Here is a 13,612-nt window from a genome sequence, read left to right as displayed (position 1 = left end):
CTGTTTGGATGCTTTGGGCACCTTGTGTATTGACAAAGATAAAAGAAATGTGAAATAATCAACTACCTACTCAATGCTGCTGAGAGACCGTGTAGAACAATAGCAAGTGATTGTATTATTAAAAATTATATCATTCTTAAAAATAGCAGTAAACTAAAAGTAGCACAGGTAGTTTTAATTCTGGGAATTTCTTAACTCTTCAGAGTTTTACATTACAACCATAGTATAACTCATTGGTAGTTCAGGACTATTTATATATAATACTTGAGTACAGCGCATACATATAATTCACAGACATATCTAGACTGATCTGTGTGGACAGATAACATACATGACAATAATCATTCCGCAGTGCTGGTATATTAGCATTAAAAAAATTGTTTCTCTGGGATATTAGTAACTATCCTGCATAGCCAGTTATTTGCATTGCATTAGGGTCTGACAAGGCAATCAAGTTAACACATCTCAGTGTAGCAGAGGTGGTGGGTTGGAGCATCTGTGTCCACCACAGCCACTGAAGCTTATCACTTGCTGTCATAAGAAACTGCTGGTAAGCTGAAACCTCATATGGTGGGAACGGCTAAGGCATTAGGCACACACTGTCTTCTGCTGATTTTGTTACAGTTGGAGAGCAAGCAATACCTTAAATCCTAAGATTTATCAAAGTTACCCTATCCCAGCCTGATGTGCAGATTTCTCGGTTGAGAAGACACTTCTCACCGCTGTCATGTGTTATTTACACTTCCTGTTCCTTGCATTGCTGTAGAATCACAAAAGGGTTGAGGTGAGAAGGTGAGAAGGGACCTCTGGAGATTACCTAGTCTGACCCCTTGCTCAAAGCATGATGAACTAGAGCAGGTTGCACAGGACTGTGTCCAGTCAGGTTTTGAATGCCTCTGAGGACAGAGACTCTACAGCCTCTCTGGGCAACCTGTTCCAGTGTACAGTAAAAAAGTTTTTTATGTTTAAATGGAATTTCCTGTATTTCAATCTGTGTCCATTGCTTCTTTGCCTTTCACTGGATACCACTGAGAAGAGCCTGCCTCTGTCTTCTTCACTCCTCCCATCAGGTATTTATATACATTGATAAGATCCCCCTGAGCCTTCTCTTCTCTAGGCTGAGCAGTCCCAGCTCTCTCAGCTTCCCCTTGTATGTCAGGAGCTCCAATCCCTTAATCACCTTTATAGCCCTTCATTAGACTTGCTCCAGTATGTCTATGTCTCTCTCATAGTAGGTAGCACAGAGCTGGACCGAGATGTCCTCTCCAATTTTCTATCATCTGCAAAGTTGCTGAGAAGGATGCAGTCTGTACCATCATCTGAGTCATTTGTGAAGCTATTTGTGAAGTCATTTGTGAAGCTATGTTGGACCCAGTATTGAGCCCTGGGGTATACCTCTGATGAGTGGCCTCCAGCTGGACTTTGTGTCTCTGATCACAACTCTTTGAGCCTGGCTGAACTGCCAGTTTTCAATCCACCTCACCATCAACCTACCTAGTTTCTGTTTCATCAGTTTGTCAATGAGGATGTTTATGGCAGACAGTGTTGAAAATGGTACTGAAGTTGAGATAAACAACATCCACTAATCACCCCTCAACCACCAAGCTAGGCATCCTCACCATAGAAAGCTGGTTAAGTATGATTTCCCCTTCGTAAATCCATGCTGACTGCTCCCAGTCACCTTCTTTTCATTTGTGTGTTTGAAAACGGTTTCCAGGATTATTTGCTCCATCACCTTCCCAGGGATCGAGGATTATGGTTGGACTCGATGATCTTAAAGGTCTTTTCCAACCTATATGATTCTGTGATTCTGTGATTCTGTGAGGCTGGCTGATCTGTAGTTCCTCAGATCCTCCTCCTGGGAGATAGGAACAACATTTGCTTTCTTCCAGTCCTCAAGGACTTTTACTGATTGCCATGACCTTTCAAAGATTATTGAGTGTGGATTCACATCATCCAGCTCCCTCAGCACTTACGGGTGGATCCCATCAGGGCCCATGGACCAGTTTGTTGAGTTTGTGTAAATGTTCCCTAATTTGATCCTCCTCCACTGAGGGTAAGTCTTCTTTGCTCCAGTCTTTTCCACTGGTCTCAAGTACCTGGGATTCCTGAAGGTCACTCATACCAGTAAAGATTGAGGCAAAGAAGGCATGTAGTACCTTAGCCTTTTCCATGTCCTTTTTCATCACATCTCCTGCCACATTTAGCAGCAAGCCCATGTTTTCCCTAGACTTCCTTTTACTGCTGATGTATCTGTAGAAACCTTTCTTGTTGCCCCTCACTTCCATCTCCAGATCCAACACCAGGAGAGCTTTGACTTTCCTAACCTCATCCCTGTGTGCTAAGAGAGCGTCTCTTACAGTCTTCCTGGGTAGACCTGCTTCCACCTCTTGTATGTTTCCTTTTTGTGTTTCAATTTTGTTTGGGTCTCTATGCTTCCTGCACATGGGGATGAACCATTCTTTAGCTTGGACGAGGTGATCCTTAAAAATCAACTAGCTGTTCTAGAACCCTCTTCTCTCCAGCACTGTGTCTCATGGGATTTCTCCCAGCAGATCCCTGAATAAGCCCAAGTCTGCTCTCCTGAAGCTGTGGGTAGTGATCCTACTTTTTGCCTTTCTCCCTCCTCTCGTGATCCTGAATTCCACCATCTCATGGTTGCTCCAGCCAAGGCTGACAATGACCTTCACAACCCACTTGTCATCTGAGAGGGGCTGGTCAGCCTGGCTAACACAGCCCTTGTGTCTCCTGTGGTCCAGTCTTTTAAATGATAAGAATGTCTTTAAGTGTTTCCATAGGAAAAAAGGTATTTTTCTGATTGTAGATAGGAGATAATTATTTTCAGGTTGAAATATGAATACTGATTATTTTAAACAAAATTAAATATATGCATTTTTACCCACGCATATGCCTGGATGCACACGCACCCCACAAGACGTGTTTTTTGTAGTACTGGACACCTTTAGGACGTGAGCAAGTGCAATTGTTGCTGAGGCTCTAACAAAAGGTGATGTTGCACTTTTGGCCCATCATCAAGGATGAGACATAATGAAGTCCTGAACTCCTAGCAGTATGGTTGTGAAGCTGAACGTTGAAGGCCTGCTTTTCTGTTCTTGCAGATCAAATATTCTATCATGCACCCGGGGACTCATGTCTGGCCCCACACAGGGCCCACCAATTGTCGGCTAAGGATGCATTTGGGCTTGGTGATACCTAAGGAAGGGTGCAGAATTCGGTGTGCCCAAGAGAACAGGTATGGTTGGGGGCTTTGGGGGTGGGGGTGGTCTTCCTTCCTCAAGGCTGAAAAAGGGGTGGGACTGCAAGTAATTAAAAAAAAAAATAATGGGGCATTTTGCTGATCAGGAGGTATAATATATTTCATTGAACAGGCAATTTGCACCCTAACTCTTGGTACAAACATATAAATATCAGTTCTCAAACAATGCCAGAAGAATCTTTGGAGCCAAAACTGCTCTTCTCTGCTATGACATGGAAATAACAGTGGATTTAGTCCACAGAGTCTCTGTGTTTACTTTTACAATGCCAGTCTAATATAGTTGCCAGCAGAGTTCCTCTATTTGTTTTGATTTGGGGGGGACTTAGAATTCTTGCTTATTCAGCAAAAGCTAAGACTAAGCGGTAGCTCTGTTTTCACCACCATGGCAGAATACTCTCGTATTTCTGACAGAAGCCTCCTTCCTAGTTGGTGGTATTTGTAATAATTCAGTTAAACATATTCCAGTTGAAGTTGATTTGAAGATGAAGACATCTATGAAGTGTTTGGCCCAATGAGTTACACAGGTAGCAAATTTCTTTAAAGTGCATTTTAAGTAAGAAATCTTACCCTTTAGGGAAAAATTATGCTCACTTGAAGACCAGTTTTGTCTCTGTTTGCTTGGTGCAAAAAACAAAGTAAAATGCAATAGCTTAGACATTTATAATCAGGGCATGTGCTCCCCTGGGAAATGTGAGAAAATGTGATGGGTTTTTGCATGATATTGTTAAACACAGACAGAAAAATGTAGAATTAACTATATTGCTTTTTGCTTACAGACTTAATTTTCTGAGACTTATATGAAATTCTAATGATACGTAATATCTATATGTATATTTTTGGAAGATTCTGTGTCTTGTCTGCCAACATGTAGCTTATTTAATAATCTGTTACAATCAGCGTTACAATCTACGCTACCTACATCTAGGTAGTAATGAACATGTTGGCTTCCAGCACTCCAAACCCAATATCCAAAATAAGTTTAGGATAGACATTTGGATGGAGGGAGAGGTAGCCAACGGGCTTAGAGGACTAACAGGGGAAATGTGGAGTCTTTTCACTTTAGGACATTATTGTGAATTCAGACCAGTGATTACTGAAAGGCATTACCATTAGGTGGCTCTTTAGTGGCCTGTGTGAACAAAGTGGTGGTTTTGATCTGCTTCCAAGAGAGCAGGTGTCCAGAGCTCACCACCCTTTCTTACAGCTGGCACCCTTCTTTGCCTTAACCCGAACAGAAGAGATAGTGGTATGGAAAATGAACTTAACCTCCTCCTTGGTAGCAACACTCCCTCAAGGTCAAGAGTGGAGAAACGCCTGTTGCTGCTGGTGTGCTGCAGACCAAGCACTCCAGTGTCCAGGCTCCTGAACCTGGCTCAGTCTTACGCATCGGACTTGCTCGTGTGAAATGTGAAACATTCAAGAGCTGACTACAGCCTGTGCTGGAATGAGTTAACTTCAGTTGCTTTTGGCGAGAGCTCTACTTTTAGAATCAAATGCAGGATTTTCGCTGAAGACATTGAAAGTGTGTCTACTGATGGCAATGAAAGGGTTTTTTTCACACTCCTTGTCCCATGAAAGGGAAGGTGGGTGAACTACCGTGGAAGGGAGGTGCCAGGAGGAAATCCTACCCTGGGCATTTTCAGTTCTTCCCCTCCTGGTGGTTCAGAGCAGTGGTAAACTAGTGGTTTCAAATAGGAGAGCTGGCTCAAATCTGAAGGTTAGCGTAGGTCAGGCCTTTTCTGGCCTCCTGTCCCACTGCTGCGTGTATGAGACAGAGAACAGAAACAACGAGAATTTTGTGCTTGGTTACCTCTGTGCCAACCAGTGTGGGTGTTTAGAGGGGCAATGTTACGATGCAACTCATCCTTCGATGGACAGGCAACTCAGCTCTGCCTAGTACTGTGTTTTACTCCTTCACTTGCAGAAGTCTTTTTGCAGCTGGTAGGAGCTGGTGCACCTCATTGTTATTCAGTACAGCTATAGTCATTTTATGGCACTGGGCCATTTTGAAGTCCCAGCTCTGTAAAGTGTAGGGTACAATGCACAAAAATGGTGGGTAAATAATATCTAGTTATCAAAATCTAACATCTCTGTCAGACAAGGTAATCATGTTTTGAAATGAAGGTGCAGAATTACAGCCTTATGCAGAAGCCAGTCCAAGATCTCAGCTGTAACAGGTGACACTCGAGCTATGCAGGTGATATAGAAACTACCCCAAAGTGGCTCAGCACCAGAGCAGAAAAATATTGTCCTTATGGTCGCACTGTGAAGTGATTCTCACACCATGAAGGCTTCTAGAAAATATTTATTTGCATGCTAATGGTGGGGTTTGTAATCTATTCAAAAGGGGCTAATAGCTCTGTCAACTTTACGACTTTTTCTTTGTTGTGCAAAACAGCCCATCCCATTATGATGCAAGTGATAGATCCTGGATTTTAACCTCTGAAGCTACTTCATCTGGGTGCTTGGACTTTTTATTGTCCTTAACTGAGCTGCACTTTCAGGCTATTCAGGGCAGGATTTTTCAGGCTTCATTTAATTAAAATAAAAACAAAAAAACCCCCAACCACATAAAAACCCCGAAAAAGACCCAAAAACCAACCCCCAAAAACCCAACAACCCCCCCAAACAACAAAAAAAGCCAAAACAAAATACCCCCCAAACAAAAACAAATATCCCAAACCCCCAAAAAACAACTCCTCCACACACACATGCCCCCCCCCCCCCAAAAACCCAAAGTCGGCTTGATTTTTTTACCACATTATAGCATTGCAAGTGGTTGACTCCCATTGACTTGAATAATACCAATGTAACTTTAGTGCAGTAGCAGAGACTCAGGGTCTGTATGACATAAAACATTTTTGTTATCAGGTAACTGACGTGGTAGCAGAAAAAACACATGATCATAGCTGAAACCTGCAAAAGGCTCATTATCTGGGCCTTCAAGGCTGATGTATGTGTGCAAGCCAGTGTGAATTTTTTACTGTTATGCTTTCTGGTTTATCTAGTCTTGCTTAAAATACGTTTAGATGATCATTTCAGTTGAAATGATCCAATTTCAATTTCCATTTCTCTTCAGAACGTTGCAGCACAACCCCATAAATTTTGATGGTTAATTTTTGCTTTTGTTGAATTAAAAATTAAAATACTGAGATGACTTGGGAGTCTAAATCTTATTTTCACCCTGTGTTTGAAAAAAGAAAATTGTTTTCTCTGTCAATGAACACAGTTGAATGAGCTAAGCAATGCATTTCCATCTTTGATGGCAAGATCTTTGTTTCTTTACCATCACTACTGTTCACAGTTCCTAATTCCCTTTAAGGGCATCCATCCTCATGGACTGCTTCAGCTCCTAAGAGGTCCATGCTTTTGTCCTGCTGCAATGCGAAATAAATTTGCTTTGCTCATGCCACTGCCTGACTTTACAACAGACAAAACATTTAACATATAATCAGCTGCTGTGTCTAAACGCGGTAGGTGAGATTGAGGTTTGAGAGGCAGTGACAAATGACTACCACAGTGACTTTTTGACATGTTGTGACACTATCACTAGTGGTCATCAGGACTGCATTTAACCAGGCATTAAACCTCTGTTCAAAATTATGAATCCAGATCTCGGCAAGCTGGAAAAGCGTGCCAGCTGAAACTTCTTGAAGTTCAACAAAGCAAATACAAAGCCCTGCAACTGATAACAGATCAACACCTTGCAACGGTGCAGACTGGTGATGACTGGATAGAAAGCAGCTTTGAAGAAAAAGACTTAAGGGTCCTAGGGGACGAGTTGAACAGGAGTCATAAAGTGCTCTTGTCTTGATGAAGGCTAGCTGTGTACTGGACTCTGTTAGTAAGTGTGTGGGAAGCAGTGTGAGGGGAGCAATTTTTTCCCTCTCTTCTGCACTCAAGACACTGCCTCTGGAGTACTGTGTCCAGTTTGGGGCTCTTCACTGATAAACTAGAGGGACCCTAGTGGAGGACGAAAAAGATGATTAGCAGGCTGGAGCATGCAACACAATAAGAGAGGCTCAGAGAGCTGGTTTGGAGTCTGAAAAAGAGATGGCTAAAGGGGAGCCTAGTTACTGTCTTCAACTACTAAGGGGGGAACTGTGCAGAAGACAGTGCCAGACTCTTTTCGGAGGTGTGCAGTTATAGAATGAGAGGTAATGGACACAAGTGACAGTGAAGGAAATTCCATCCAGATAGAAGGAAATTTGCACAATGAGGTTAGTGAAACACTGGAAGAGATGGTGGAATATCCCTGGTTGTAGACACTCAAAAATCCACCAGTCAAGAACCTGAGATACTTCATCTAACCTCAAAGTTGGATCTAACTTTGCAGTAAGTCTTGTTCTGAGCAGAGGCATGGACCAGATGCCCTTCCAAGGTTTCTTGCAACCTAAATTATTCTGTGATTCTATCCTTCATAAAATTGACAGGAACACAGATTCTTCTGACAATTAGTATCTCCCTTCTACATTGCCTCTTGCCATTGCTTTTAAATCTGGTAATTTTGTTAATTTTTCAGATGATGTAGGTGCTCAAAACCAAGCCGCTTTGAATAAATTGTGTGCATCCCTTTTTGTGCCTAACAAAGGTACAGATCTTGGAAAAGTACTTCTGTTAAAACTTGGCTCTTCCGTGCCGTAATCAACGCTCACCCAGGGTACTTATGTCTGTTCAGTGATCTGCTCTGCCTAAGCAGTACTTGGCAAGCATAACTTTAAGTTAAGTGGTCTTATCCTTCCAGTTCAGCTTTAATAGTATGGTTAACCCAGCATACACTATGGCGTTGCAACCTTCCTCTGAAGAAAAATCCTTAGACTCTGTGCTTTGAATGGGTTTATGAGACAAGACTGTTAACATCCCTGAAATTTTAAGCATGATCGGGGCCTAATTCTCTTGTCCTGATTTTTAGAAAAAGCAGATTGATTTAATGTAATTTATTTTCAAACCATATGACCATATTGCTGGTCATTCCCACAGTTACCATTACTCATTATGTATGTATCTGATGAGAAAAGGAGTTGATTACTACACCACCATTATACCTGTGAGCCTGATGAATGCTCCCTGCTTATGGGACTCAACTCATTAAAAGTATATAATGTATGTTGCAAATGTCTGAATGTGTATGTGGGCATAACTATGCAGAGTGAGAGGAAACAATCCCTCAGTAATATGAAGGTCCATTAGACCAATCTTTCTGTAGTTTATTTCAATTAAAACTCTGATATTCCAATCTATATTAGGTACTGAAATCTTGACTGTGCAATATATACTGTTTAAATAATTCTCATATGTAAAAGGGCGTCTTCAGAGCTGATCTATAGCTTGCATGCTCCATGACACTTCAAATATTACACTAAAGCCTGGTCTTTTTTGTGTTGCAGAACCTGGGAAGAAGGGAAAGTTCTTATTTTTGATGACTCTTTCGAACATGAAGTGTGGCAGGATGCTGAAAGTTATCGCCTGATATTCATTGTGGATGTGTGGCACCCTGAGTTAACAGCACAACAGAGACGCACCCTTCCTGCTATTTAAGGGGTTCCTTCTGATGTGCGGAGCAGAGGAGCTTTAATCCCTTTGGAGTATGCAAATAGGATTAATTTATCCAGCATACGAAGAATACAAGTATTGTAAGGGTTAGAAGAGATAAGGACGACATTCTACAATCACAGAGGACTTGATTTAAACAAAGGAAAAAAAGAAGGAAAAAAAAAAGCCATGTTTTGTTTCATACTGATACAGCACTGATATGTATTGTTTTTCTGGCTGCAAGTTTGAAAATACAAATCTTGTCAGCCAAAGAGCAATAGGTCTGGATTTTCAAACTGAGGAATGTGCAGATGTTTCTGCCATGCCTATATTATGTGTACAAAACCAGTCAGTCAGTCACCTGCCCGACCATGTTGAGGCACAAGATTTGCAATTCTACATCTGGGAAATACTTCACAGGCTTTTATCTGGGAAGCAACATGTAAGGTATTTACAAACATATGCACACAACCAACTTTGAAAATCAGTATGCAGTTGTAATGTTAGCTGCTTTAGGCATAGAACATGTCCCTGTGTTATCAACTGTAGATAATGTGAATGGGTTATGTGTGTTTTGTATTTTTTTTCTACCTGAGTAACTGTATTTTTCTAGCATAATTATGAACAAATCTTCTTTAATCAACCACTATTTTTTAAAAAACAATATCTATATAAAAGCATCTCTAGCTATCAGCAGAAGGAAAACACTATATATTAACAGATTTCATTTTTGCCAAGTGTGGCCTTCTCTTGCCCTCCTGGAAATGCAAACAGAAACTTGCATAATCAGCTGCTTAGCGAAGCTTTGTTTTTCTAAAACAAAATAGTTTTCTTAGTTAGCAGGCAACCTTCAGCTTGATAATGTGATTTTGGAAGATGTTGAGCAAATGTGACGTCTGTAGGCTCAGATCTTAAAGTGCTTGACAGTTCTTAGGATTATGTGGTGAACTGCTGTTTCTCCTGTCGTTACAAAAGCTTGTGTTGTGATATCCATTTTCTACCCAGCAAGGGTCTGGGGCACCTCCTTCCAGGGGCTCCTTCCAGGCTGCCCTTGGGTGGTCATTGAGCAGAAAAAAATATATGAAGAATTTCTTGTGCTTTGGGCAGAAGGACAGGGTCTAACTTGGTTTCCTGCCAGAATGCAGAGCAGACAAAGAGCTTCAGGTTATTAACTTGTATTAACTTCTGCTGCCAGCATCCTACAGAGTGCCAGAATGCTCCTTTAATTGACCTAATGGTGTTTTCCTTGTCTTGAAATGTATGGCATGATGCTGGAGTAGTCTTATCCCAGTACTGTTTACAGTATGCTCTGTATTTGCCATACAGAATTTGCTACATGGTAAAAAGGCCTCTTTTCAAGAAAGAAACCAGGTTGGATATTTCAGCAGTTCACTGGTCTTTTGGGTCTGTACTGTTTAATGGGAGATGGAGGGTGCAGGACCTTCCAGTGTTAACCTCTAAGAACACTGTTAGTGCTGATGGAAAGAGAGACCTGAGGCTGCACTGGTGATGGTTATGGCTGGCTGTTACCTACTCGCCTGCAAAACCAGCTGGGCGTGGATAGGTGTGCTAGGATGCTCAGGGCTTGTCAAGAGCAGTGGCATCGTTACAGAGGGTTGGGAGAGACAAACACTAAGCAAGGAGACCTTGAGGTTACTTAGTCTCCACAGCTTTGGCTTTGTTGTCCAAAAGACACTGAACTGTCCTGTTATTTGTTTAATGTTCAGTGGTTTTGTACTGCAGAGACCACATCATGGTACCTAAGTATTGCGACCAGAATGTCATGTTTGCTGAAGCAAAATACAGATAAGAGCCTTGCATTCCCATAAACTGAATGCTTTTCAGATTTTGTATTTTACTAGGTAATTAAATCTTGTAATGCCATGTAACACATGGTGATTTCACCATGAATTGGTATAACCAGTTTCTGGAGGTGTGCACTTTAATTTCCTTTTTGACTATGAAACTGATAAACCCTCTCTGATCAAGAGTGAGTTTTAGAGAGCTATGATAATTAGGCTTTAATGTATTGTCCGTATCAAAAATAACACTGAGACTATACACAATATACAAGAAGATAACAGTTCTCAGTTAATCATCATGAAAGCTGAAGAGATTTATAAGTTTCACGCTTAAGAAAATATAAAAATGCTTTTGGAAGGCATTAGGAGAATCATGTGCAAAACTGGAAATAAAGTACTCGTTATTGTGGGGAGTCATAGTAAAAAAGGTTTTTAAATCTCCTGGTAGTTGTTTAGTCAGAGGCTGTATTTTGTATCTCTGTAAAATAATCAAGCAGTACAAATTATAAACTATTTTGTAATTCTGTAAAATAAAGACGTAGTTTGTAAAGAAGAAATCAAGAACTGTTGAAACCAAAATTTGTGGTTTAGGAATATTTTTATTAATGTTGCATTTTAGTTAGCTCAGAGTAAATACTAAAGGAGTGGTAAAAACTTTGGAGCTTTATTTGTAAAAATCCATGCCGTCCTTCAGATTGTTTCAATGTTCCTTTGAAGGATATACTTTATCTTTTCCTATTGTGATTGGCAAAGAGATAAAAGTAATCTACCCGAGATGTGTGTGTGCCAAAGTAGCACTGTTTATTAAATTGTGTAGTGACATATTGGCCATTTAAAATATTAAGTGCCTTGAAGATGACAAGGTGTATTATGAATAGCTCCTGCAACACTGAAGTGAATCTATTCTGTGCCTGTCTGTCAAGGAGCTGAGAGCATATCTTTTTGTTAGGTACAGTTACTGGATTAGCTATGTACATGGGGCGGGGGGGAATATATATAGCAAACTACAGAAATTATGCAGTGAATAGGTATATTATTTTAGGTATATTATTTTAGGTATTCCTGTTTGCCAACCGGTATTTCATCTTGAAAAAGTTTTTTCAACATTGGAATTGCCAATGGAAGAAGTGAATGGAAATGTTTTTTAAATGGAGAACCATTGCAATTTAAATATTTTTTTCTTTAGATTTATTTACAGAGGGAAATGACAGAGAAGGGTGATACAGTCTCCTGTTTGTAAGGCAGTTTGTACTCATCACAATGTTAGGAGGTCGATTCCTTCTCGCCTGTAGTTACCTTGCTTGCAAGCACAGAGTCTGTATGAGATCCTACAGGTAAATACAGGCATCATATGGTTATATAGAAGGCATCATATGTATCCATGTCACAGCTAAAGAAAATAAATAATTCTAATCTTCTGTGAGGTTTAATCTTCAAGGGCTAGATTTCAGTGATATTTGCACTTCTTGGGCAGAACAAGTCCCACTTGAATGAACAGCGATTGTAACAGGTCATCACAAAGATTCAATGGCAGTGGAGGTAAGTGTATTAACAGAGGAAAATTGTAAACCAAAGTATTTCTTCATTAATGCTGCAGTATAATAGCCGTTGTCTGTCTGTCTTTGGTTTTTTACTTTCTGCTTTAAGCAAGTTCTCTGTGACAAATCCAAATGCCTGTGAGTCTTCGTGAGCCCAGGGAAGGGAAGGGAGCTGTCCTGTTACCAGGAGGTGACGTCCTAGTTTTCTATAACGGGTGGTAATGCCAGGGGAGGGGGAATGCAAGAAATCCCAGAGATAAATGGGCTCAGTCGTCTTATTTGTTTAATGTTCCTGCAAGCTTGTGCTTCTTTTTCTGACTCCTGTGTTGCCTTGCTGGGACTATCCATGCCTTAAAGACTCGCTCTCTGTCATGGAGGCCAGGCTTTGTATCAATGACATGCTGCTACAGAAGGTGGTTAGTCTGAATGAGGCTATCCTGTACAAATGCCAGCGGGTAAATCCCAAGTGTGTTGATAGGATCTGGCAGGATGTCCTTTCTGCCCTGTGCGGGCATAAAATGTTGTTGTAGATAAAGGCAGTATTTTGTTAGTCCATCTGTTATGGCTGACCGTGTCCAGTTGTACTATATCATCCCTTCAGTGTATCACTTACGAATTCAGTGGATGTTCCAGAGGCACATTAAAAACTCCTGTGCCCATTATCATCTCATTTTATAGATATGGTTTACACTGCTACCTTTGATATGTTGTTGCCAACCACTTGTTCTAGTAAATTGTCAATGTGTGGCGATTTAGTTGAAGACTAAAGGTGTGTACAGTGGTTGTAACCGTTTTAGGAAATAAAGTCACTGCACATGCAATTTGATAACCATTTTTCTTTTATTTCTTTAACCCGGTTTCCATTTCAATGAAGGGATGGGACTCTCTTTGCTGCTAGGCAAATAGAGAAATAACAAACTGATCTTTGGCATTTCAGTTCTTCTGTTCTTCCACATTTCCTTCTAGTAGAAGCTTGTACTGAATAATTAATTCCAAGTTTTCCTTTTTCATTTTAACCATGGCCTGCATCTGCAATCAGCATACCCTTCTGGCTACACCTTTCACTGACTGCAGGAGGGAAGGGGGTAAATGGCTCTGCAGAGCTTTCATTTCCAGTTGTGACCTAAATGAAACAATCTGGATTGAACCATTAATCACTGGTGAATGTGTCCAATGGGTCTCCCTAGCACCCCCCCTTCACACGCACACACACACACACACACACACACACACACACACACACACATCTAATAGGCTCCCGAGTTGCCTGTGGAAAAACACATCGTTAAAATTAAATAATTGCATTTCAAATTGTGTGTGTCTGCTGCCCACACAGCTCATTCCAGCTAGGAGACAGTTTTATAAGTGCTTCAAAAGTTAAGAATAATTTTTGCTAGATACTGAAATAAGTGACCCCCTATAAGCAGCATGGTTGAGGCAGTCACAAAGTGTCATGTTGAATG

The 13,612-nt window shown here is 40.9% G+C and overlaps 1 protein-coding gene across 6 annotated transcripts in view; it reads left to right on the top strand.

The window, feature by feature from the left end:
* Positions 1 to 12,978, top strand: part of ASPH (aspartate beta-hydroxylase) — a 121,626-nt gene extending 108,648 nt beyond the window's left edge. For all 6 annotated transcript variants that reach the window (XM_075494718.1, XM_075494716.1, XM_075494717.1 and 3 more), the window contains 2 exons: positions 3,120 to 3,253; positions 8,665 to 12,978. In XM_075494718.1, the coding sequence (XP_075350833.1) occupies positions 3,120 to 3,253; positions 8,665 to 8,815 (285 nt within the window). In that variant the 3' untranslated portion in view covers positions 8,816 to 12,978. The remainder of the gene's footprint in view (positions 1 to 3,119; positions 3,254 to 8,664) is intronic.
* The last annotated feature ends 634 nt before the right edge of the window (positions 12,979 to 13,612 follow it).

The sequence above is a fragment of the Mycteria americana genome, chromosome 2 (genome assembly GCF_035582795.1).
Source record: "Mycteria americana isolate JAX WOST 10 ecotype Jacksonville Zoo and Gardens chromosome 2, USCA_MyAme_1.0, whole genome shotgun sequence".
NCBI classification, from domain to species: Eukaryota; Metazoa; Chordata; class Aves; order Ciconiiformes; family Ciconiidae; genus Mycteria; species Mycteria americana.
The sequence above is the reverse complement of the archived record's forward strand: the minus strand, read 5'-3'. Positions and strand labels throughout refer to the sequence as shown.